The sequence below is a fragment of the Vigna unguiculata genome, chromosome 11, assembly GCF_037176805.1.
Source record: "Vigna unguiculata cultivar grain cowpea cultivar isolate G323 ecotype 2 chromosome 11, ASM3717680v1, whole genome shotgun sequence".
NCBI classification, from domain to species: domain Eukaryota; kingdom Viridiplantae; phylum Streptophyta; class Magnoliopsida; order Fabales; family Fabaceae; genus Vigna; species Vigna unguiculata.
In genome coordinates, this window is record NC_140802.1 from 11,231,666 (window position 1) to 11,256,716 (window position 25,051).

General features: G+C 34.5%; 1 protein-coding gene and 1 pseudogene across 1 annotated transcript; both read right to left on the reverse strand.

The window, feature by feature from the left end:
- Window positions 1–5,458: 5,458 nt before the first annotated feature.
- LOC114168348 (11-oxo-beta-amyrin 30-oxidase-like) lies at window positions 5,459–8,742 on the reverse strand. The gene is made up of 5 exons (XM_028053128.2): window positions 8,380–8,742; window positions 7,798–8,015; window positions 7,124–7,368; window positions 6,244–6,631; window positions 5,459–6,143 (listed from the first exon to the last, which is right to left on the reverse strand). The coding sequence occupies exons 1-5, from the start codon at window positions 8,681–8,683 to the stop codon at window positions 5,706–5,708; spliced, it is 1,593 nt and encodes a 530-aa protein (XP_027908929.2). The 5' UTR covers window positions 8,684–8,742; the 3' UTR covers window positions 5,459–5,705.
- Window positions 8,743–15,674: 6,932 nt separating this feature from the next.
- On the reverse strand, window positions 15,675–17,896 carry LOC146881000 (protein FAR1-RELATED SEQUENCE 5-like; annotated as a pseudogene).
- Between the last annotated feature and the right edge of the window lie 7,155 nt (window positions 17,897–25,051).

Below are 25,051 nucleotides of genomic sequence, written 5' to 3' on the forward strand. Positions count from 1 at the left end.
TATATATATATATATATATATATATATATATATATATATATATATATAAATTCATCCTTTCTCTTTATCACATGTTAAATATAAATAAATAAGTGGCTGATTAAAATATAAATGGATTAATCTTAAGATGAAAAAAAATTACACAATATTATAAAATAAAAAGATTATAAAAGATAGATATAATTTTTCTTATAAATAAATAAAATAAATAAGCTATCTGTAACACCCCATTTAAATAATAACTTTAATTTAAATGAATGCCACACATAGAAATTTAGAGACAAGTCCTGGAGTATAAACGTTACTCCTTACAATATCCAAAAATGCTAGGAGAAACTAAAGCACACCATGATGTCAGATACAACCAAGAATCCAAGGACTTAGGAAAGTTAATAGAATACTAAAGAGCAAAGCGTACATGGGCCATGGCCCTACAGAAGAGCCCAAATAAAACATGAAGTTCAGCCCAGGTAGACTATGCAGCAGAATCATTCATTCCTTGTTGACCTCGAGTACCTCTCACATATGCTCCCATCAATAAATTGATGATCATTGCAAAAGTAGAAGAACAACAAACAAAGCAATCAAACAAGCAAGGACAAGCTAGAGCAAAAAAAATAGTATTATCATGCAATCATATACTCTTTCACAGTCAATTATACATACATCACGCCAGCATGTTATGACCTTCCAAACAATGCACTACGACTCGACACGACTCATCCGGATACAAATAATCTGGTCGAATTCAGCGAATGCTTGCACTTGTGGTGGATTACCTTGCTCACCCCCGAGCTGCTCACCCTCGAGCTAAGTATTACAAGTGTTACAATATTTCAATCTTCCACACACAAGGTTAGCCCTTAATGAGTTTCAGGTCTCCTGCTACTCTCACCATAAGAGTCAGTCCACTCTAAGTGAGACTAACTGACTCCTTAGAGTGTCAGGATGCAATCTTACCTTGAATCCTTATCAAATTATATAGATGGGGCACCACCATGGACTCCCACTAACAAGGGCCATAGAATTACGTCCCGACCACTGAAGCACCACCAGGAAGTCTCACCTAGAGACTCGTGGATTTACGTACTAACAACATATCAATCACATTCCAAACAAAAAAATAATATTGATCATACATTTAACACCTCACGCCATCCTTTGTAACCCATCATCATTCATATTCCATGTTGATTTCATACCATCCCATTCTTCCCAATTCGGGGATATAGAACTTCACCTCATACCAATACCATGCAATCAATGTAACATTATTGCTCATACCGAATTCATGACCACATATATAACCAACCATTTCATTGAAATTGCATGCCAAGATTTATCCAAGTTCATCATTCACAATCCATGAATCATATCACTCATGCAAATTCATTCATCTCATATTTTATAAATGCATACCAAGACATACATATATCACAAAATAGTATTCATCCCAAATAAATGAGTGCCAACATTTAAGTACCTGCAATTCCATACAATCAAGCACAACACACAATCATAATTTTTACACCAAAATTCCTAAGAAAATTTATTATCACAAAACCAAAATCATTGCAGTAATGTGTGACACATTTCTCAAGCTAAAGACATCTAATCGACGATCCAACCGATCAAACCACAAAATAGCATGTTATGAGCCAAATGTCCAAATTTGAGCTTAATCCAACGGTTAATGAGTCGGGAAAGTTAATTTTACTAAAATTACACATATTAGAAAAATACACAGTCGCCCAGCGACCAAAGTCACTCGCCCAGCGACTGCGCGACGCATCCAGAATAAGAGAAATAACGTCAAATATCACAGTTTCATGGAGATTTGAACCCCTAACTCAAAAATATACCAAAAACTAACGTTTTCCCTAAACTTTTCTCATATTTCATAAAACATTAATCGCATAAAATAGAAATGACGTGAAACCCTAGCTTCCTTCACCTGGAAAGAGTTACTAAGGGAGATTTTGGACACGAACAAAGGTGCACCATAGTTCCTAAGGTAGTTTAGTAAGTTGAAGATGAAGACAATGGAGCAAGGACAAATTACTGCGGTTATCCCTAGTGGAAAAACACAAGTTCAACTGGCAAACGAAGTGTATGGATAGGAACAACTTACAAGGAGTGAAACGTGCTTGAGATTGCTTGACCAAGAGCTGGAACTAAACCCTAACAGAGCTTCCCGTTGCAAAAATGAGAGATTTTGACGGCTGTATTTTCTGTAAAGTGAAAGGAATGGAAGGATTAGGGCAAACTTAGGGTCTGTTTTCCCTTTGGACCAACCCTAAGCAGGGATGGCAACGGGGCGGGGCGGGTACGGGTATCATGATCCCATCCCCATCCCCATAATAAAAATTCATCCCCATCCCCATCCCCAAACCCAATGGGTATACAACTTTTGACCCATCCCCATCCCCACCGGGTAACGGGTATTTTCTTATACCCATACCCATACCCATTTTTTTATTGTTCCATATATCAATTAAATATTTTTTATAAAAAAAATTTAAAAATCACACCAACGGAATCATGATACTATCAAAATATTCAATATTAAAATAACATACTCTTTTTTATTTTCATGATGTCAAATATTAAGAAAAATATTATAATAGTATAAATCTCAAATTAAAGTATCAAATAACAACTAAATAAAATTCAAATAATTATATAAAAGCTAAAAAATTACACATTACTAAAATTTTATAATAACCAAAATATTTATTAATTTTACAAATGATCAGTGGTTTCATTTGCATTCGATCCACCTACACATAGAAAAAAAATGAAAAATTAGATATGATATAATAATTGAAATTGAAAATTTTAATTACTAGAATATAATGTACCTTCTTCATCAGATTCATTATCATAAAGGAGTAAAGATAATTAAATATGTGACCCAAATTTGAGAATATCCATTTGAACATAACATAACGGAAAAAAAAAATGTATAATTAAGATTATGATAAAAGGAAAAGTACCTTGAAGATCTGCTTAAACCTTAAAGAACAAGCCAAACAATTAAAAGAGAGTAAAAAAGTGTATAACCAAAGTAACAAAAAGAAGAGCTACAAAATAAGAGTCAAACATTTTCATGAAAATAAATAAATAAATAAAGATAATCAAATGTGTAACCTAAAAATTATTTCATAGAATGAAATTGAGGAACACCTATTTGAACATAACCATGTACAGAGAGTAAAAATTATGTAATAAGAAGAAGAAAAATTACCTTCAAAATTAAATCTTGAAAAACAAACCAGACAATTGAGAGAGTAAACAAAGTGTATAACAAAAAACAAAGAGAATGAGAAATATGTTATATATATATATATATATATATTATATTATATTATATTATATTATATATTATATTACTATGTATATATATATTATATGTGTGGATATCTTATGTTTATATATATATATATATATATATATATATATATATATATATAATTATTTATATATATTATATTATTATTACTATGTATATATATTATATGTGTGGATATCTTATGTTTATATATATATATATATATATATATATATATATATATATATATATATATATATTTATAGATATATATTTATTTTAAGTATATATTATATTATATTATATTATATTATATAATAATATAAATATAATAATATATATTATATTATTATGTATATATATTATATGTATATGCGTAGATATTTTATGCTTTTATATATATATATATATATATATATATATATATATATATATATATATTTCTTTTAAATTTTTATAAATTTGTAATGTTATAAATTTGTTTATAAAAGATCTCACTAGTTAAATGATTAATTTGTTTTATACGTATATATTATATATATTATATTATATTATTATGTATATATATTATATGTATATTATATTATATTATATTATATTATATTATATTACATGTATATGTGTAAATATATATATATATATATATAAGTATATTTTATTTATATGTATATATACTATATTATATTATATTATATTATATTATATTATATTTTATGTGTAAATATATTATTTATTTATATATATTTTTTAGATTATTTAATAAATTATAAATAGTTTAGTAATTTAAGCGGGGACGGGTATTTGGGCGGGTATATATATATCCCCATCCCCATCTCCATCCCCAGTTGAAAATTTTGGGTATTACCCATACCCATACCCAGTCAAAGCGGGGATTCCCCGTCAAAACGGGGACGGGTTCGGGTGATACCCACGGGCACGGGTTTATTTGCCATCTCTAACCCTAAGGCCCAATAGTTTGGGACAATCTTTAAAATAAAAAGGCAGAAAATAAAGTGGACCTTACACTATCGATTATAATAAAAAAAATATCGGATTTAAAAAAAATATAAAATAAAAAATATTATCACAACTAATTGATATCTAAAGAAATGGAATTTTAATCTAAAAATAAAATGATATTGGTTTTTACGTTTCCAATTGAGTTCTTATTATTTTTTGTTCAAAATTTTAAATTTTTTTATTTGAACTCTTTTAATTAGATTTTTCTGGTAAAAATTTGAGTTACCATTATTTTGTTTTATCACTATGTTTAAAAGTTGTTACATAATATTTTCGTAAAAGAAAGTATAATGATGAGAACTCTCTCAAAGATTTCTTATATATAAAATTAAAAAAATAAGGTGAAAAGTGTTTTTGGTTATTCAACTTTCATCGAAAATTGTAAGTTGTTCATTTTTCAAACTTTAAATTAATTTATTTTCATTTTTAGAATTACGTAGATTCAATCATTTTAACCCAATTTCATTAAATTTATTTGACGATTCAAACGTGTTTCTCAACTAATATTGAAGCGAAAATGTGTCAAATACGCTTTAAACAACTCAAATACCCTTTAAACAACTCAAATACTACCATAAAATACATTTGAAACGTCAAATAAACTTAACAAAATTTTGTTAAAATGACTAATTTTACACACATCTAAAAATGAATAACTAAATTGGATCAAAATTTCAATGAGAGACTAATTTCAATTTCTTAAGGATATAAAAAAATATTTAACCCAAAAATAAATATATAAAATTAAAAAATTAAAAAACAAATAGAATTAGAAATTATAAAATATAAAAATAAAAAATCATAAAATCATAAAAATAGAAAATAGAAAATATAAAATTAAAATAAAAATTATAAAATATAAAATTACAAAATTACAAAATTGCAAAATAATAAAATCTAAAATTATAAATTATAAAATATAAGATTACAAAATTATAAAATTATAAAATATAAAATAATGAAATGTAAAATTATATAATTATGAAACATAAAATTAAAAAATTAAAAAATAAAATTATAAAGTATAAAATTACAAAATTAAAAATACAAAATATGTAAGAGATCCTGTTATCATGGTCTGCTGTAGAAAAGTATTAAGTGGCAGCATTTAAACAAAGTGACAAAACACTAATATTACCTTTTGTTCTGCATCGAACCATAGATATGCTACACAGCACTGCTAGATTCTTTGAGAGAAGGTTTTCAATCCAAGTACAAGATATACTAATATTACAGTCTCCAGACACGCAAATCTAATGCAAAACACTGAACCAAGTAAGAATGAAGAGTACATTTGCATAGTCTTGCTGCACAAGCAGTGATTCCAGTTCCAATATTTGAAAAAGGTAAAAAGCTAAGATGGATTTTGTAGTTTATGCAAAACAATAGGTGCCCCGTGTTTTGGCTGCAAACTAAGCACAGCCGTTGGAGCATGTTTATAATTAGGAGAAAGCTCAAATGAGAAATTCTGCAGAAGCAATGACAACACTATCTTAGCTTCCAACAAGGCAAAGTTTTGGCCAATGCATATTCTAGGACCCCATCCAAATGGGTAAAAAGAAAGTTGGCCCTTTGTTGCCTTAGCAATTCCTTCAGAAAATCTTTGAGGGTTGAACTCCTTCGCATCATCACCCCAGATATCACCGTCCTGATGAAGCAAAAATATCGGCAACGCAACCTTTACTCCTGCAGGTAGTGATAGGTTTCCAAGGTTCATGTCCTTCTGAAGAGTGCGATTGAAGAAAATGGTAGGAGGGTATAACCTTAGAACCTCGTATATAACCATGGTCACCTATGGAAAAAACATTTTGGCACTAGTTAGAATGAAATGTTGTTTTAATTAATAAAAATAAGAACAATAACCAAATCAAATGAAACCATGTTTCACTTACAACTTTAAGCTGACTTAAACCATCAAATTTTGGAGTTTGGTTTCCAAAAACATGAAGAACTTCCTCTCTCGCTCGTGCTTGCCATTCAGGATACCTGCTCAAGAAAATCATTGCCCAGACCAACAAAGATGAAGTCGTCTCTTGCCCTGCTAAGTAGAACAACTTGCATTCTCCAATTACTTCTTCGTAAGTCATTCCAGCACTCGTACCGTTTCCATGTCCCTGAGTTTCCATTTTATTTGATTCCAAAAGTATGCTTAATAAATCTTCATTGCAGGTTTCTCCATTCTTCATGGCTTTCTCTTTTTTCTTTATGATAACCTCAATTGAATCATGAATATCTTTATCAACTGCTCTCATCTTCTTGTTGATAGCTGTTGGTAGATACCTAAAAAGAGAGGTTAATATCGAAAGAAAGGACTAGTTTATAGGTGTTATACTCCCATCTTAACTAAATTAACAGAGATCAATACTCTATGAAGGAAGATATTAAATATACTAAGGATGAGACATTCGGTAAATAAAAATCTGTACGTGATCAATCATTTTTCGATGAGAAACAATTATTTACATTTCTTTTATGTTGTGAGGTATATGAAGGAAGAAACCATAGAGGATTCTCATAAATGACTTAGGAGCAAATCATACCAGTCAGCCAAACCAATGACAAACCAAAATTTTATATCTGTATTGACAAACCAATGACAGCAAAAAGCTTTTCTTCTAGGTTTCAGTTTAATGTTGACACCACAATGTAGACAGAGAAAAACCTTTGTACATTTTGTAACATTCTTAACTTCATGATGATTTTGGCTCTGGTAAAAGCAGAACAGTCTTAACTAATTGTCTTAAACCAAATTAAATAACAATATGGTCTTACCTCAATATTGGTATGTTGTTGTACTTTGCTGTCATCATGACAAGATAGCCCTGCATTTTCAGAAGTTGAAAAATTTTCTCTCCTTCTGCATAGCTGCTTCCAAATGCTGTTCTAGAAATTGCATCACGACTCAAATTTTGAAGGAAAGGAAAAACGTCAATCTCACATTTTCCATCTGATGACAACATTCCCTCCCACATGCTGATCATATCATAGCAGCTTTGAGAAAATGCTGGTATCATATTCTGCAAATTTAGAATCATGTAGGTCATATTATGGGAGAAAAAGGCAGATTTTTATTAGAAACAACATGAACAAATCAAGAATTCATTTTCATATAGTGTTTATATAAAATATTTCATACGGTTAACTAAGCATAAATCCTTGGTATAACTCTTAAGACATACATTAACAAACTTAGTACATGTCCGTATCTGATTGCATAACAATATAGGAATAATTGGCACTAGTTTAATGTGAATTTGGACTCTGCCGAATTTGTTTTATCATCTCTTTGCTTCAAAATACACTGATTTGATATTTTAAAATATATTAAAACTATTTTAATATACCAACATCAGAAAACTCAACAGAGAGATCACACAAAAAAACTAATAGAAAATCTGAACTCACTTAATGCATTACAAAGTTTATAGTTATAGGAATAACCTTACTTTAAACTTTTCTAAGTGGAATGCTGGGTTGATAATCCGTCGATGTTTAGCCCACTTCTCGCCCTCGTAACTTAACAGACCATTCATCAAGAACTTAGCATTGCCACTTAACTTTGGCTTGTGTAAGTTATGAATGTTGTTAAAGACTTCTTTGATTTGATTTGGCTCCGAAATGATAACCTTTGGTGTTCTTCCTTCCCAGAAAAAGGATTTCTTTCCTGCATATACTTTACAAATCAGCAACTTCTTGAAAATGCTTTAACAACTTAAGAAGTAGTTAAGCTATATTTGGATAAATGTTTAAACAGTATTTGGAGAACTATAATGCTATAAACTAAATGAGTTGTGGTCCTTTCCTCAAACAAACATAAATGTATTTCAAATTCAATCACAGACACATCAGTATATCATTATTAATTTAATCCTTGAATTGTTGTCCTTTCCTTTTCTGCTAAATGGTTTATAAATTTACAAATAAAAGAACTACTTATCTAATCCCATAAATATTAAAAATCAAGTTAACAACTCTTCCAAAAGGATCCTTCCGATGACAGTAGTTAAGTATATTAGGAAGGAGGGTACCGTATTTGGCGATAGTATAGTACAGCGAGGTGGATAAACGAGGCGCCACATCGTCGGAGAGAGCAAAAGATTCAGAATCGGGTTTTTGTTGCTGCACTTCACTTTGATTTTGGTTGGAGGTAGGAGGTGAAAGGGAGTATGGGTCACCGTGAAGACCTTGTGCTCTCAGAAGTTTCTCCAACCTCTTTGGCCTTAGCCAAAGCGCGTTCACCATCTTCACCGCCCATAACGGAATCACAGCAACGATCACGCTCAACACACACACTGTTGCAGCTGAAAATGGTGAAGAAGATAATAGCTCCATTTTTTTCTGTGGAAGGATCTACTATTCTTTCCAGATAAATCCACCCCTTCACGTGCACAATGTGTGTTAAAATATTATAATTTCAACGGTTTTATTTAAGAAAATTAATAATCAGTATTTAAGTAATTTTTTATGTGCTGAATTCAAAAAAAATAATTATAAAATGAAATCAAGGTATCAGTTTGACTATCACGATCACTTGGCACATGATTATAGGCGTGTCGTAATTCTAGACATGTGTAAGAGGCGTGGCCGGTGGCATTTCTTTAGTTCCTTCTTTCTTTCCCTATCTTTTCGTAAAGAATAATAATATTTCAACAAAATTTTTTGACAAGTTTTTAACAAAGGTGACATGACAGTGATTTTTTTAAATTGTAATTACGAAAAGGTTAGTTCACACGTATGGTGAAAAGAGAAAGAAAACTGAAATTAAATGTCCATTAGAGAGAGAAAGTGAAGAGAGAAAAGGGGGAAAGTGAGGCCGAGGGTTGCGAAGTGAGAAATCGAGAGAAAGAGGTAGGAAGTAAGGTCGTCGGAGTTTGTGGTTCAGTGAAAGTGAAATTCCGGCAAGCATTTCGCCGTCGTTAGTGGAGGATAGTTATCAGTGAAAGCGAAAAAGATAGTCCCTATCATCCAGAAGACGAAGCTTTTGGAGTTGGTAGTGTTTTGCGAACTCTGGGTCCACCTTCCTTGGTCGGCGGCAACCATTTGGTGGTCGTGCCCGTTGCATTGTAAGTTTCTTTTGGTCCCCATTTGACATTTGCGTACTGTGTTGGTTGATGATGAAGTTAATCTCGTTTTCGTCAAATTTTGACTTGTTTTGCGAACAAGTTGGTTTTGTACATGCTCGTTTTTTATGTTGTTGGGGAAAAGTTATTTGGTGGTGTTATCGTTAATGTTACTGAATTTTTGAGAACCCATTTTTCCCGTTCGGTGTTGTGTGTTATAAAGGTGTGGGTACTTGAAAATTTTGAAGAAACCCCATGTTTTCTAAGTCTGTATCTGTGTCCTCGTGTGTTGTTGTCTGTATTGTAAAATTGTTGGCAGTTACTTCATTTGTATTTGATTTCTAGGGTTTCGATACTGGCAGGTTATGAATGTGAGGTTGTTCAACGATGTCATGTATTCTGTGTTGTGTAAGAAATATATTTTGCTTTGTGCCTACATCCCCATAATGTTGATTTGGTTACTTTAGACTTCTCATTTGTGCGCCTGTGTGATTATACTCATAAAAATTTTCCATTAAATAACCATAATTGTTGGTCATTATGAAAAATAAAGAGAAAAATATTATGTGTAACATTTGAATATCATATTTTGTTCAGGTAGTTTGAGGGTTAGTGAAAGATCCTGTTGTCCATGAAAAGGTAGTGGCCGGAGTAGTTGGTCATCATAAAGTTATGGCTTGTGAATGTGGATTGAATGAGAAGGTATTTGTATGTTGTAATTTGTAGATTGGGTTGACATGAATTTGTTGTATAAATCGAAATGAAGTATTAATTTTTTTCAAATATTTTGAATGTTAGGCTCGATTGCGTACTTTTTCTTACACAAAGTGGATTGCCCAAATGAATGGGTTAATCTTGGATAGGCATCGCGAAAGGATTCCGGGTACACCATTCAAATGGTGTTTGGACATGCAACAACCATTACAGATATGTAACCCTCTTTTGCTTGAGTTATTGAAGCGTTGGCTACCTGTTCAGGAATCATTTCGTGTCATGCAACGGTCAATCCCGTTTACTTGTGCTGACATTTGCATGTCTTTATGTTTGTTGGTTGTTGGGTTAGATGTAGATTTTGATAAAATTGTTTGTGGGGTAGTGGGTGGACTTCTGCAAGACAAAATAGTAATTGTTGAAACTGTTATTGAAATCATTCAGGCTTTGGTAGGTAGTGATTCTGAAAAAGTTGATAACGTTTGTCGTTTGTACATATTTGTTTGTTTTGTTGTGCTTTACTTTCCTAGGAATTCAAAAACTATTAGTAATATACCTTGTAGTGTTTTAGATGATATAGATGGACTGTCAAATTACAATTGGGGTAAGGCAGTTCATAGTTTTTTAGTTAAAAGTTTAAGTCGCGGGTTTTTGGCACTCGGGCAGAGAGAGCTTTGCTTAAGTGGTGCAGCACCAGTTTTGCAGGTACACTAAACTTCATTTAATAAATATTCTTGATTTGTAGAATGTTTAAAATGTAATAATGCAACATGTTGTTTTGTGCAGATTTGGGCTGTAGAAAGACTTTCATTGTGCTGGATGTTCACTTCAAGTCAAGACGAATTGAGAAGTTGTTCCAGGAGAGCGAAGTATTTTTTTTGTGCAACCATTTGTTCTTGATAACAATGTTTTTTCTTCTGTAACAGTAATTTGCTTGTTTTGGTTTTGATTTTAGATATGTGGGGAATGGAGGCTGAGAGAAAAAGATAAGCAAAATAATATTATTCGTGAAGCGTTGCAACTTGGTGACGAAGCAAAGTCTGAAAAATCGCATGTGGATGTAAAGTTGGCTTCGACAAAAGTTTTGCTACAGAGGTTGAGAACCCATGGAAGACGGCTACGAAGGATGAAGGACAAAACGGCTACAGAGGTTGAGAACCCATGGAAGACGACAAAAGTTTGGGGTTTTTATTTTTGTTCTTCTTTGCCTACATTACCGAAAAATTAATTGGGTTGGATTTGGATAATTGTAAGGAATATATGTCTGACTGAATCGAATATTATTCATGTATTTACTAAACTTAAAATCATTGTATTGGGTTTTTTTTTGCAGCTTTCTTAGAAAAGTTTGCCCAAAGTCCCCAAATATATATGCATAACTCCCCACATCTCCATGAAATGTTTTACACATGATTGTGGAGTTCAAAAAGCACAAAATTCAGTGAAAGCAGTGTTAATTGGAGATCTGGACTTCGTCAATAATTTGCATAATTATTTATGGTCCAATAAGGAGATTTAAATAAAGTTGTGTACAATATGCAAGCAGTACTGATTAAGTTGAACTCCACTCCCCAAGTAGGTGCATTTAACTCCCCACTTACCATTACAGGTTTGAATTTTGGCTCTAGTAAGTCTACACTCCCACCAAATTTCTTGAATTGGGATTGGATAATGGAAACGAATATTTGTTGGGCTAAATCAAACACGAATGATCTGTTTACACATTATATTAATTGTGTTCGCTTTTTCTGCAGTTTTGTTAAAAACGTTTGCCTTTACTCCCCACATATGTATGCATAAGTCCCCATATCTGCGTCAAATGTTTTTTACCGGTTTGTGTAGTTGAAAAAGCACAAAATTTAGTGAATGCAATGTTAATTGGTGTACTAGACTTCGTGATTCACTTCGTCATTAAGTTACATCATGGTGAATGCTCGAATAAGGAAATTTAACAAGAGTTTTTATTCAACATGGAAGCAATATTGAAAAAGTCTAAGTGTACTCCCCACATAGGGGCGACTAACTCCCCGTTTTTGTAATAGGTTTTTACTTGGAGTCCTGTGAGGCTACACTCCCACTAAATTAATTGAATTGGAATTGGGTTATGCAAACGAATATGTTTCTTAACGAATGAAATACGAATAACGTATTTACCACATTGTAAATAAGTTTATTGGTTTGTCCTGCAGCTTTGTTCAAAAAAATTTGGTACAACTCCCCACAAATAGCGTCCTTACTCCCCACATGGGCATGAGCTGTTTATACAGTTGTGTGCACATATTAAATCCACATACTTCACTTAATTCAATTTTAATTGGTCCATTAGACTTCGTGATTGATTTACTTGATGGTCAATGGTCGAAAAAGGCGACTTAAGAATAGTGTTTATTCAATGTTGAAGCAGTATTGCAAAAGTCCAAGTGTACTCCCCACATAGTTGCGAGTTACTCCCCGCTTTTGTAACAGGTTTATACTTGGGGTATGAAGCTAGACTCCCACGTAATTAATTCAATTGGAATTGGATAACGCTTGAGTCATGCAAAGTAATTTTTTTCTTAACGAATGAAATAGGAATAACGGATTTCGCACATTTAAATTATGTTTATTGCCTGGTCCTGCAGCCTTGTTCAAAAAACTTTGGTTGAACTCCCCACATACAGCGTCCTTAGTCTCCACATCGGCGTCAGCTGTTTATACAGTTTAGTGCACATTTAAAGTCCACATACTTCAGTTAATTCATTTTGAATTGGTCCATTGGACTTTGTGATTGAGTTACATGATGGTCAATGCTCCAAAAACGAGAGTTAAACAAAGTTTTGTACATTGTGGCAAATGTGTTTGAAAAGTTCAAATGTACTCCCCATATAGTTGCGAATTACTCCCCGCTTTTGTATCAGGTTTACACTTGGGGTCCTGTGAGGCTACACTCCCACTTAATTAATTCAATTAGAATTGGGTCATGCAAAGTAATTATTTTCTTAAGGAATGAAATAGGAATAAGGTATTTAGCACTTTTAAATAAAGTTTTTTGGCTTGTCCTGAAGCTTTATTCAAAAAACTTTGCTTTCCCCACATACGACGTCTTTACTCCCCACATCGACGTCAGCTATTTATATAGTTGTGTGTCCATATAAAAACCACATAATTCCTTTCATTCAATTTGAATTGGTCTACTACACTTCGTGATTGAGTAACATGATGGTCAATGTTGTAAGAAGGAGAGTTAAAATATGTTTTTTACCATGTCGAACCAGTAATCATAAGGTTCAACTGTACTCCTCACATAGGTGGGAGTAACTCCCCGCTTTTGTAACAGGTACTCCCACCTAATTAATTGAATTGGAAATGAATAATGTAAATAAATACATGTCAAAATGAATGAATTAAGAATGATGTATGTAGACAACTTTGCATTAAATCCCCACCTACATATGCATTACTCCCCACATTTGCGCCAGTTCTTGGAACAGTATTGTACAGAAAGATAAATCAGATACTTCAGTTAATATACCTTTTTTTTTTAAATATTTCAAGTTCAACACAAAGGTATTTAACTTATATCCAAGTTAAAATTAAACGACACAATTGACAATATGCAATGTTCATAGCCTGTAACATAAATCCAATTGCATAAATATATGGATCCAAAAGGTCAGAACAAGTAATTAACTTTGAATGATAAGAAAATTGTTTTAACAACATAATGATAGATCCCACATGATGAAATTAGATTAAATTAATGGACTTTGCCACATCACAATTGCATCCATTGATGAAAACCTCAATTATGCAATGTTTCTGAACATGGCCAACCTCAAACACAACTTGTCTCCTTCCTTCAACTGATTGTCTACACAAAACTGCCTCCACCCTTGTCCAAACTTGGTAGATCTCTTAGTCCGGGAAACCAACAGTTTGCACTCTACTCCACTTCTTTTTGTCAAAAGATATACCACATCCATTTCTAGGCTTCTGATGATGTCACCAAAACAAACATTAAGGTCCTGCCAACAGTCCAATAACAGAAGTATATATGGGGTCAGATCAGGCCATATCCAAATTGCACTTACAGGTTTGAAAGTAACACATTAAAAGTTCAGGATCAGATACTACCAGATGGCTAGCTTGTGCCTGACATTTTGTCAACTTCACAGCATATAGGGTTGTCCCAGGGTGCATTGCAGCACCTAATAAAAATGACTCCTTATTGTGTGGTTCGCATTGGCCAACAAAACATGTTATTTGAAAGTGACTGCCTCCGTCCGACATAACGAAGTTGAACATATGAGTCCACAATTTGGTCGGTGTATATCTTCTCTAGGTCTTTCCATCCATTGGTTAATTTTGGATTCAATGTATCCATGTTGTAGGTGACAACAAAGGTGTTCCCAAAACTATCAACTAAAGTCCATTGGGGGTCCAGTTCGTTTTCGAATGCCGCAGAAAAATGTCGATCTACATACGTGAAGTTCTACATGCACAAGTTGAACTTCAAAGCTCATTTCAAAATAATTTAGAACCCTACACATATTGATGACATGGGCGAATATAATTGAAAGGCATACCTGGCCATGTATGTTGATGGTGGTGAACGTCCACAAAACCGTCGTCCCAGAAAATGCTTGGGTTGCGACATCCCTGTCCCCAACAGTTGCAGTTACATTGGCGGTCATGGTGCGAATTCGGTGGTGCTTAATTTGTGCTTAACTAGGATACGAAATTGCTACTTGGTTGCAATTAGGGTTCGAGTGTGTGAATAAATATGGGTGGGTGGGGGGTTATCAAAAGTCGTGTCCGCTTATTGGGAAGACCTCAGAGGTTGGCAAAAGTTATACATATTCGTTTCAATGGTCAATTAAGCATGAGTCATTAGTGTTGGAAATAACGCTTTGGGCATGAAGAGTAACAATTGGACAACCTATATGATGAATTAAAAGTAAAATGTTGACCATACTGCCGTTGTCTGCAAATATCCATTGCACAGTTTTTGTGATTAACTTGTAATTAAGATCAATCATGTAAATTATGAAATGGGATTGATGAGCCACTGAACAATGAAACCAACCACTAACTTCATAATGATTTATAAATATGCAATTAATATATTCATAACATCAAAACCCCAACACAAACAAAAAGTAAATGTGGGCATTGTCGGACACCAATTAAGCACATGTAATACCCAAACACGATCATTCCAGTGACATTATGTTTGTGTATCCCATGCACATGACATTGGAAAACAAAAAGGACGCACAAAATAGAGTTTGTACCAAAAAACAATTCATCAACCGACATAGCCATCCGCGAAAACCTAGGCACCTATTGTCAAATGAGTCTTGTCATAGAAAGTTGACTATCAACAATGTCTGCCTCCATACATGTCAATAGGGACATGAAGCCATTGTTCGGCATGTATGCTCCAATCTTGGCTTCGTCTTCCAATTCGGTACATTGTGACTGTAAGGGTACATTGACATCGACAAATTCCTGCTAATCATCCCAAACACGTTAGTTCAATAAATAACCAACGAATTAAAAAAAAAGTAAAATCATACACCGACATGAATATAAACCTCTAAAGTTCTTTGTGACTTGTTTTTTGCTGCACTGGTTTTCTTTCTCTTTGATAGTTTTTCAATAGTCGATTGTAATCTGTTACTTCGAGGTCTCCCCTTCCTCTTAACCTGTACTGGGCTGCGAACATTAGTGCACTTCGTCACAGTTGGATGTTCACCGTCATTGTCTTCAATGTCACGATGTTCATTAACTAAAAAGGGATTTGATTTGGTAGGAACACCTAATCCTTTTGCAATAGAATTTAGCTCATTGCACAACATCCTCGATGAAGTGTATGAGTCACATGCCACCTCCGCTAAATCATAAAAGCTCTTGCATAAGATTTTGTATCTTTGCATGCGTGGGTCGTCATTACTTCTATTGTATCCCGCTATTATCAAACTATGTCTCCTCCTTACATTTTTGGACCATCGACAGAGAACATATTTTTGCGGCACGCACTCTATGTCTTCTTGTCCAAGAGTCAACAAGCTGTGACGACACATGATGTCCTAAACTCAAACAACATACAACTGCATTGGATATTTGTTGTCAGTGTGTCAAGCACAACATTATGCATTTTGTGGCATTTTTTTTCCTCCCATAACCACTCTTCCTTAATGGTATACTTCGACATACATCCTTCTTGAAACACACTTTTCACGAAACAATTAATCTTTCCCCTAAATTCGTTCTTCACGTCCGCAAATTTGGCGTGCGTGTACTCCAGTTGAAACTGTCTTTCAATCAGAGATTGTGATCCACATGCAACAGTGGTATTGGAGGATGCAAAGTCAGCTTCAAATTCTTTTTCTGCCTTTCGCCTTAGTGCGTTGTCATATTGCACAACAAATTGTTGCAAACTAGTTTCCGAATTAATGAAGCCATCAAAAAAAGCGTTCAACCCTTCACTCCTTTGGGTGGTCGACATTCCAGCCCAAAACTGACTTTTTAGATAGCAAGGAACCCAACGATGTCTCTCTTCAAACAATGTAGTGAGCCAGTCGTTTGTGTTCAAATCATATTGTTCAATAAATGCCTGCCATTCCAACTCAAAGTCAGCCACCGTGATTGAGTCATACACTAGTCTTTTCAATTCACTCCTAATAGTTTTGTAGTTTATGTAACTTTGCAATTTCTCTGGCACTTTTTTCATTATGTGCCATAGACACCACCTATGTTTGGTATTGGAGAAAACTTCTCCAATTGCATTAAGCATTGCCTTACATTGGTCGGTAACAATTCCTTGGAGTGGTTTGTTAGACATGCATCGAAGCCAGCATTCAAAAATCCACATAAACGACTTTGTGTCTTCTGCTGATACAAGACCACAACCTAATAAAATTGAGTGACCATGGTGATTAACACCCACAAAAGGAGCGAAAGGCATGTCATATTTGTTGGTTAAATATGTGGTGTCAAAGGAAACAACATCACCAAAATCCTTACATGCCGCTCTACTACGAGCATCTGCCCAAAAAACATTGCATATACGGTTGTCTTCATCTATGTCTATTTCGAAGAAAAAGTCGTTGTTTAATTTCCGCATTTGGAAAAAATGACGTAGAAGCGCCTGCCCATCCCTATCCTTACACAAAGCTCGCCTTTGTTGACCAATGTAGTTGCGAACATCACGTTCTATGAAGTTAACGTGTTCATATCCACCTGTTTCACACACAAGGGATCAGAAACTTTTGTTGATCCGGACACCGGCTTCATCGTTAGTCTCAAAAGTTTGCCTTGCATGCATATCAACTTTACGGTTGCCCCGTATTAGCCTGGACTTCTTTGGACTAATGTCATGACTGTGTTCAGTTACAACGCTCCTTATAAACCATTGTCCGTCCTTTTTTGCTGCGGTGATTGAAGCTTTACACTGTTTTGCTTTAGTAGGGACGGTCTTCAATTCTAGAGGAATAGCGGACACATAATTCCCCTCACGTGAACAAACCAACTTCACGTAGTTGATTTCATTGTCTTCGCCTCATGCTGAAGTTCTTGTTCGAATACCAAAGCCGGATTTAATACCGTAATTTCTATAAAATTGTTTTACAGCAGCCAAGCTATCAAAACACATGTGTACTTTGGGTGGAATATCATCTACAAAGTCATTTTCAGCCAGACCACTATTTACTTGTTCATACTGCTGATGTGGTATATGACTTTCAAAATCTTCATCTAGGGAGATCTTATTTGGTGAGTCAAATGGCTCCATCACCATAATTTTGTGCTAACTTAGGTCCCTACGAATGAAATCACATACATTAAAATTTGCATCAACTTTACTTAGGAATGTCTAGGCTGTGTTATTCATTTTTTAATTAAAATACACGTTCTGAAAACTTGAACCCTAAAAAACAAAAAACAGACGGAAGACATGTTGTAGTTATTGTGATACTGCACACATTGTGGTTCATTAATGAGGGCATGGAAGAGGTTTGAATGACAAAAAAATTAATCTTTTCACATAAAGGTCAGTCACTTACTTGCAATGAAGATTGCCACTAAGTTGCCTTTATGGTGATGTCCGTAGTTATGCCTAATGCGTCTTTGAGTAGCTGGGCTCACCATTATGAGACATCAATGAACTGCATCTTCAAAATGTGGAAGGTGGTGCCATAAATGTGGATTAAGAGTTGGTAGGTGGGGGAGTTGGACAAAACTTTAGTTGTGGGCGATGGAACAGGAAACAGAGGGCTTTAAATACAAACTTACACTACAAGAAAAGTAAGGGTATTATAGTCATTATGCCCAAAAAAATTTTAGTATAAGTACTTGACCCGTTTGCCCAACACTTTGCGAACCACCACAAAGCCCCACTTTATTCCTTCCTGTAGTGCTAAAGGATTGAGGAAACAAGGTTTCCAATTTTGTTTTCGTATTAATGTACTTCTGCTTATTGTGAGCCTTATATTAGTGGGTTGAATTAATCTTCTGTATGTAGTCGTTCGTTGTGCAATAATGGAACCGTGGCAAGGACTTGATGTTGAACAGCAGGATTTGGAGTCATTCGTCAAAAGATGCAACTCAGCAACAACACTGATTCCAGAGCCTGTAGGGAATGTCCAGGCTGCAATGATTAATCGTGACAAAGAACATGCTCAAAGCACTCAACAATTTGCACGGGACATTGCCTCCGCAACATACGAAAGAGATTTCAAATCAAATCCATGGTTGTGGGCTGAGCAGTTCATCAAATTCCATGGTATTCCATCAATGAAAATTTTATATGTCTCCATCTTATTAGGTAACGAATCACAAATGGCTGAAGTAGTTGTTTTGTGCAGGGCTTCTCAAGGAAGGGAAAATTGAAAATGCAACCTAGTTAGCAAATTGTAAATTCACAAGCATTCTTCCATTTGTGGCCTGCATTGTCAAACAATGTAAGCCAAATGGGCTAGGAGATATGCAAATATTTATAAAGGTAAGTATCCACAACAAACATTTCGTCTTTTTTGTTGAGGACATCCTTGAAATAATATTTGGACTTAAACCAAGAACAGGATACCAGTGCGACTGTGTGGGCTAGTGTTCATAGGAAGGTGCTACTTCATCTTGATTTTGGACAAGATCTCACAGTGGGAGCTGTTTTGCTTTTGCACACAGTAAATACATATATTGCCAACCTTATTGAGTGATTCAGAATGATGTGTCCACATCGCTTAACAACATTTCTCTAACATTATTATGTTTTGTAATAGGTTGCAGCTTTCAGTCCATAATTTCCATAATTTTTCATTCATTAAATGGTATCGAAAGTCTTCTCCATGCAAGCAACGTTCATGAACTGAACTGGGATCTTTGTCAAACAACACAAAAACGAAATATCGGATATAACAAATAAGTGGGGAGTAACGAATAACTATGTGAGGAGTTATGCACAATGTTATGACTGGACAGTCCACACTTGACTAAAGTTCGTTCAGATACCGTAATTGCATCATTGTTCTTTCATTCAACCATTGACAAAGTCTTCTCCATCACCCATGCTCCATTAACTGAACATGGTGCTTTGATCAACATGACAGAAACCAAATAAAACCATCTACAACTAAGTGGGGAGTCACGAATAACTATGTGGGAAGCTACACACAATGTTATGACTGTACAGTCCACACTTGACTAAAGTTCGTTCATATACCGTAATTGCATCATTGCTCTTTCATTCAACCATTCACAAAGTCTTCTCCGTCACCCATGCTCCATTAACTAAACAGGGTGCTTTGATCAACATGACATAAACCAAAGAAAACCATCTACAACTAAGTGAGGAGTCACGAATAACTATGTGGAGAGCTACGCACAATGTTATGACTGCACAATCCACACTTGAGTAAAGTTCGTTCATATACCGTAATTGCATCATTGCTCTTTCATTCAACCATTCACAAAGTCTTCTCCGTCACCCATGCTCCATTAACTAAACAGGGTGCTTTGATGAACAACACATAAACCAAATAAAACCATCTAGAACTAAGTGGGGAGTAACGAATAACTATGTAGGGAGCTACGCAGAATGTTATGACTACACAGTGCAGACTTGAGTAAAGTTCGTTCATATACGGTAATTGCATCATTGTTCTTTCATTCCATCCTTAACAAAGTCTTCTCAACCACCCATGCTCCATTAATTAAACTGGGTGCTTTGATGAACAACATAGAAACCAAATAAAACAATCCAAAAAATTAAGTCGGGAGTAAGGCATACCTATGTGGGGAGTAACAATTATGTTTTTGTGTAGACAGTGCAGACTTCAGTAAAGGTCATTTATATATGGAATTTGGAATTTATATATGGATCATTGCTCTTTAGTTGAATGACTTACAAATTCTTCTCCATAACCCAATCTCCATGAAAAACAATGGGTGCTTTGTCAAGCAACACAATCCACAAAACAAAAATCGAAATATAAGTGGGGAGTGACGCATAACTAAGTGGGGAGTTAGATGCAAAGTTTAGTTTGTTCAATGCAGACTAAACTTAATGAAATTAGTAATTTACAAATTCCTTTATCCATCATTCATTCATTGCTTAACATTCACACAAACGACAATTGATTAATTCAGTTATCTCGCGATATCCTTTTTCTTTTAACAAATGTCTGAACACAATATTAATTGGGTCGTTTCATTTCTTTTAGTACGAACTTCTGCTCAATATTGTTGTTCAATGCAGATCATACATTAATGATTAACTTCAACAAAAAGGCAACAAACTGAACATAACAATGTAAACTAATATTGCCATAAATAAAATAACATGCATTAGGGATTGTTCAAACTTAATAAATAAAGAAAATACACATCACACTTCCTATTGCAATAATAACATCCACATAGAACGTAAATTCATCACTACATCATCCCAATGTTGGTCATTTCAATTTCAAATTCTTCTTATTCCGATAAACAGAAAAAGGTGTTCTTGTCACAACACTCTTGAACCGCCTTCGTGGTTGGGCCTTCATACGGTCATACATGTTGCTATGTTGACCACTATCATCATTTACAACAACATCTTCATCCTGATCCGGCTTAGCAAGAGGGTCATAAAACATTTCGTTATCTCCATCATCATCATCATCAAACACATCTTCAGCACAAGCATCATTTGGGGGGTCCTTATTTCCAACCTCACCCGTACATTTTCCAACCATTTCTTCTAATTCAAAAATTGAATGTTCCATACCAGCTATCTCACCTTCTTCATACTCGAGAAGACGAAGAACCTCTTCGTTGTCGCTTTTTTCTTCATTTCTATAGCTAGTGCCAAATTGTTTAAATGCTTCCTTTACAACATCATGATGAAGTTCTTCATCTGACACGGACACATCAACAACACACTGTAAAAAGCAACAAATAATTATAAACAAATTCCCTCTATGTAGCATCAAACTAAAACGAACAACATATTTTTAAGGTTGACCTCACCATATTCTTATCAAATGCACTCCTTATGACTTTGTCACCAACTCTGACATTCATCCAATGCAATAGTCGAGGGAACTTATTCATCCAACATGTCAACTTTGTGTTGCACACAAGTAAATGATCAAATGACCATAACTGCAAAAAATAAAATAAATTACAGTGGCAACTTCAGCACAATCAACATCATCATTTTAACACAATAAAAAACAATAATGTACTTACCTGAAGCAAATAAACACAACCCACAACGTTAAAATGCTTTGCACTTGACTCGTTCTTCAATCCCAATAAAGCAATGCACAAGCTACTAACCAAGTACTTGTACGCTAATCTACCCCAATTATATTTGCCGATGTTGTCCATATCATCAACTATCTTAAAAATTATTGGGAAAACACTACCCTTCTTATTGGGCAATAAGAATTCTGATATCCCTAACAAAATGTAAATCCTGCAAAAGACTTCTACACCACCAACATCATTATCATATTTCAAAAGATAGTCGTATATCAACTTAACAGTAACTGTTTCACCCCCAAAAATATTCAAACTGTCACTATCCAAAATGGTCTCATTTAAATCAATTCTTTCACCCAAAACCCTCAAACCTAACCCTAAACAAACATCTAATAGATTAAATTCTACAACTTGGCCACCAATATGAAAACCGCCCCTTCTCTTAACCCAGTTGTAACATAACAGACTCAAAAGTTTCCTACTGATCTTCACCGAATCGGTTAACATGGGAAACCACCAAAATGGAGTGCCTTCAATATACTTCTTCTATTGCACACTTAGTCTATTGTTTATAGCACCGATAAATTTCGTTTTGCAGAAATGACGAAATAAAATCTGAAAAACATAACAAACAACTAAATATCATTGATTATAATTGCACAACTATTAGTACATGACTCGAGATTAACAAACCTTCTTCTCCTCTGAGCAATCAACATGTCCATCACGTTTGCGGTCCATCTTACAATCCTACAATGCCATACACATCACACACACCAAATGCATCACAAAATATGACATGTAAAGGCAACAATAAATTTATCCAACGTCAACACCCTATACACAAATCGGACAACCAAACACAGACATAAAATGCTCATTCACCAACCATATCTCTCAAAAGAACAAAAATGACCAACAACCACATCCACAGCCAACGAGATCAACTTTACAAACACATCCCCCAATTCATTCAAACTTGCAAAACTAAATTATATCATTCTATACACATCCTCTGCGTAATACAAACGAAATACGTTACCTTTGGGTTAAATAAATTAAATGGGCTCCGGCAAAGGTTTGATTCTACGGCTTAGGAAGATGAATTCCTTGTCGTAGACGACTTCTTCTACGACCTGTCTCTGGTAACCCACCCAAACGGCGTAACTCGCAATTATCCACCACTAATCTACAATGCTTAACTCCTCTCACTCTCTCATTCTCATTCTCGCTTTATCCCTCTTTCTCTCTATCTTTCTCGCTTTCACTGATAACTATCTTCCACTAACGACGGCGAAATGCTTGCCGGAATCTCATTTTCACTGAAATACAAACTTCGGCGACCTTACTTCCTCCCTCTCTCTTTCGATTTCTCACTTCGCAACCCCCCCGACCTCACTTTCCCCCTTTTCTCTCTTCACTTTCTCTCTCTAACGGATTTAATTTCAGTTTTCTTTCTCTTTCTGCCGCACGTGTGAACTAACCTTTTTGTAATTAAAATTTTAAAAACCCGCTGCCATGTCACCTTTGTCAAAAACTTTTGTTGAAATATCATTATCCTTTTGCAAATTAGTCCTCTCTTAGTTTCTAAAATCTCTTCTTCATGTATCATTTTTTTTTTCAAAATCTGCCATATTTTGTTAAGAATTAAGAAATATCTGTATTTAAATTTTTAAATACATCTTTTTATGCTTTTGCCGTCAATTTTAATGAAACAAGTTAAGAAAATTAATTCTCAAAACTAATTTTACCACATATTAAAATGTTGTCATATTTAGATATCATGCTCTAAACTTAGAGTAAGTAGTTAGAGGTTTAATTGAAATAAAGAGTTACAAATAAGGGGAGTTGTTTAGTTTTTTACTAATGTTATAAACTAAATGAGTTGTGGTATACTTGTTGGGCAAACCATCTAGTTGCTAAGCAAAGGTGAAAATTTTAAATGTCTGCTTTTGCAGGCTAAATATATGTTCATACCTTATTTACCTATGCTAGTACCCAAAAAAAATGGAAAGGGTATGACAAATGGAATGAATGTCTCTTTTGTATTATATTTGGAAATGCCTGAATTTTCTTTGATTTATATCATTATAACATGATTTATTATGCAAAGTTTGAACTCTTTCAATGATCTAAGCTTGTAAGGCCAACTTAAATTCCGCCCTAGAGTTTAAGGGCCTATCTTAGTTTGTTCTGCACTTTTCAGAAAAATAGTCTCTTGCTCACTTCCTTGTTCCCTCTGTAACATCTCGTCATGATATTACGGATTTTAAGAATAAATAAGGAATTAATAAACATTTTCATTTAATAAAACCTCATTTCCCAAAACATGGGAAATTTAAAACTTTATTAAATCTATGACAAGTCCAAAATTTCGTAATGTATAAAACTCAAAAATAATATAAAACAGATATAGTGTTTTAAACTGGGATAATAACCAAAATGTCTCATGAGAGTTTACAATTTATTTCCAAAGTATAATAAATACAAAGACTGCTCACGTGTACCGCGTATACGATCATCGCCAAACACAAGTAGATAGGGTGGGCTTAATAGAATAAGCATACAAAATACATGCAAATACATTTATAGGAATCACTTATATATTTCATGTAACATGCCAAAGAAAACCCTCCTTCGATTCCATTTCCCCTGGCCACAACCAGGTCATTCATGTTCCACCTCTTTTAGTGATTACCCCAAGGTGACTTGCTGCCATACCTATCGGCCACAACTGATAGAGCACGTGCGAGAAACCATTACTACGGATCATACACCGTAACGCCAGGTGGAGTTCTCATATACGAACATAGTAACGTCCCAAGACTACCAAACTCGTCAGCTATTTACTGAGGAGAGCAATCTATCTAGACCCATCCATACTGGCCACAACCAGCACACTCACACCAGAAACACTTGCCAACCCAAGCTCAACTCAAGGGTTCCTCGTGTTCATCCGCCATCCCGAGCTCAACTCGAGGGATGTCATTCCGAGCTCAACTCGAGGAATGCTACGTAATTAACCCCTATCCTGAGCTCAACTCAAGGGATACGTTTCGAGCTCAACTCAAGGAACACCAGCAAGCCGAACTTTAAGATATCCTACAAGCCTTGTAGATCACGCACATCATAGCAAGCATAACACCAATCTGCTGCAACAAAATCGCCTGACGGGGGACACGTATTGCCAGGCGCTGCCGCT